We start from the raw sequence: 2273 nt of genomic DNA, 5'->3' as shown, positions 1-2273 counted from the left end.
CATGCGCCGACCGACCCGGAAGTGGCCGCGGGCCGGGCTCTCGCGCAGCGCCCCCTGGAGGGCGGGAGGACCAGAGCCGCCCCGAGGCCGCGGCGGCGGGGAAGGGCTCCCCCGGGGGTCCGCGGCGTCACCGCCCCTCCTGACGTCCGGTAACCGGCACGAACACCTACAGCCACGTAGATCTGGGGTCAGTAATGCAGAGAGGAAAATAATTCGCGTTACAAAGGGGAAAAAAAAAAACCCAAACCCTATTTTTAAATCTTTATGAAAGGGTTTGGCACGAATAAGCCCATCCCATCACTTGGAGGTGAAATGAGAGCACAAAACCGGGCTGCGAGCCGGGAATGTCACTTGAACGCCTGCCAGCAGCTGCTCCTCTTTGAAAACTCCCCCGTTTTCATTGTCAGAATTTGACAAACGTGCCTAAAATTAAATTTCAGCCCCTGAGGGCATTTTAATTGCCTTTTGGAAATGAAACTTTACACAGCCGTCAAGTTCAGCTGACGCTGGCCAACCTGTCATTCGAAATTTGTTCTGCAGTTTCCTTCCCTATCTGTTTATCATCTAGACAATGTGAAAACCATAAAAAAGAGAACTGAAAGGTTTATGAGACGAGATGGGAAGTCCAAGCCACAAATGAGAAGAAGTAGTACTCAGGTAACCGGTGTTTATATGCCCTCATGGCAAAGAAGACAAGAAAAAAAAAGGAAAAAAGAAAAAAAAAACCCCACAACCAAAACCAGATCCCAGGATCTTAGAATTAAGAAATGCAAAGGAGTAAGAAGCAAACCTCCTGCAAGGCCTCAAGCAAGAGACTGCACTGCCATTTTCCTGGGAGAGACCGGCCCAAGCAAGTGTCCTCCGCCACTCTCCCAGGCCACCAGCAGCGCCAGGTGCGTTCCACTGAATTCGCTGCCCACTCTGCACCTTTCTACCCAACTGCGCTCCAGAACTTCAGTTTCCCAGAAAAATCCTATTGCTAGCTTTGATGACTGAAAAATCTCGAGGACTGAGGGGATTATTTTTGCCTTGGGCCTCAAAAAAATGAGCCTTTCTGCAATTGCACACAGACCAAAATAAGATTGCGTGAACCTCAAATAATGTGTTTCATCCATGGGTGTTACACGATTTCAGTGGAGGGAGGGGCATAACACTGTCAAGGAACCTCTAATAGGGAGCGATGAAATGATTGCCCAAGATCACAAGACAAGTGATTAGAAAAGCCAGAAACAGCACCCTCAGGTGCTATTCCCAAATGTCAGGTTCATAGTCTAACCTGTTGGCAACAGAGGCAGATGAGTTCTTTATCTGATTTGCGAGGTGGCCCAGCTATGTATCCACACTGCGTCACACGTGAGCACACACAAGGCATGGATATATATAGTTGCTACTAAGGAAGGGGGGCAACAGCATCTGTAGCCCAAATTCCCAATAAATTCCGGCTTGAGACAGCATTCACCACTGAATTAATAGCTCTGAGGTTTGGGCTGCTTTATTCATTTAATGCAGTATTGACTCAGAGTTCAAGCTGATGCTGTATATTTCACTACCATAGTGCAGATTTTTTTGGCCCTGGTACTGCAAATACATTCTCCTGTGCTGAGGTTTCTGCTTTTCCACACACACCCACAGCAGCTAGCTCCAGTTTATGGCAGACACTTGGTTTCTTGCCCATGCCGCCTTTTGTTCTGTCTATAGAAAGGCAAAGAGGTGCTGTAGACTTGGCTGCTGTCACCATCACTAAATCCTGGTTGTCTTCTTCCTCCGTCTTCCCTTTCACCTTCTGCTTAAGGCATCCTCTCTACTTCGAAGCGTAGAGCAACAATCAAGGGATAATACTAGTAATGATAATAACTGCACAAATTTAGATGGCTTGACTATTTTGATGTATTAATAGAAAGTGCGTCTCAAAACAAGAGTTTTGAGGATGGACTAAGAGGGGCCAGCAAGGCCTTGACTCCGCGTTTAGTTCGACACCGGCAGCTGATTTCAGGGGAGCTGCTTGGAAACTTGCGTGTCAGCACTTGGCGCTGCGTGCAGGGTACGCAGACTCCCCTGGGCAACAGCAAGCGTATTCCAACTGACCCAAATACTTTAATAATAATAATAATAATAATAATAATAATGCATTTCTGAGGAAGCTATGTTTAGCCAAGCTGCAGGAAAAGAACAAAAACCTCGCAGTAGCTGACATTCCGGGGCCGGTACAGCACGCTGACTCCTCACCGCCAAGAAAGCGTCTGGGACCGGGGAAGCAAAAGCAGCCGCCTCCC

At 48.0% G+C, this 2273-nt stretch overlaps 1 protein-coding gene across 1 annotated transcript in view; it reads right to left on the bottom strand.

The window, feature by feature from the left end:
* Window positions 1-1675, bottom strand: part of LOC104288620 (chromosome unknown open reading frame, human C12orf45) — a 7059-nt gene extending 5384 nt beyond the window's left edge. The window contains exon 1 of the mRNA XM_009887445.1: window positions 1627-1675. Within this exon, the coding sequence (XP_009885747.1) occupies window positions 1627-1675 (49 nt within the window). The remainder of the gene's footprint in view (window positions 1-1626) is intronic.
* Window positions 1676-2273: the final 598 nt, after the last annotated feature.

This window comes from Charadrius vociferus, unplaced genomic scaffold (genome assembly GCF_000708025.1).
Source record: "Charadrius vociferus isolate BGI_N301 unplaced genomic scaffold, ASM70802v2 scaffold196, whole genome shotgun sequence".
Taxonomy (NCBI): domain Eukaryota; kingdom Metazoa; phylum Chordata; class Aves; order Charadriiformes; family Charadriidae; genus Charadrius; species Charadrius vociferus.
This window is presented reverse-complemented; position numbering and strand designations above follow the sequence as displayed.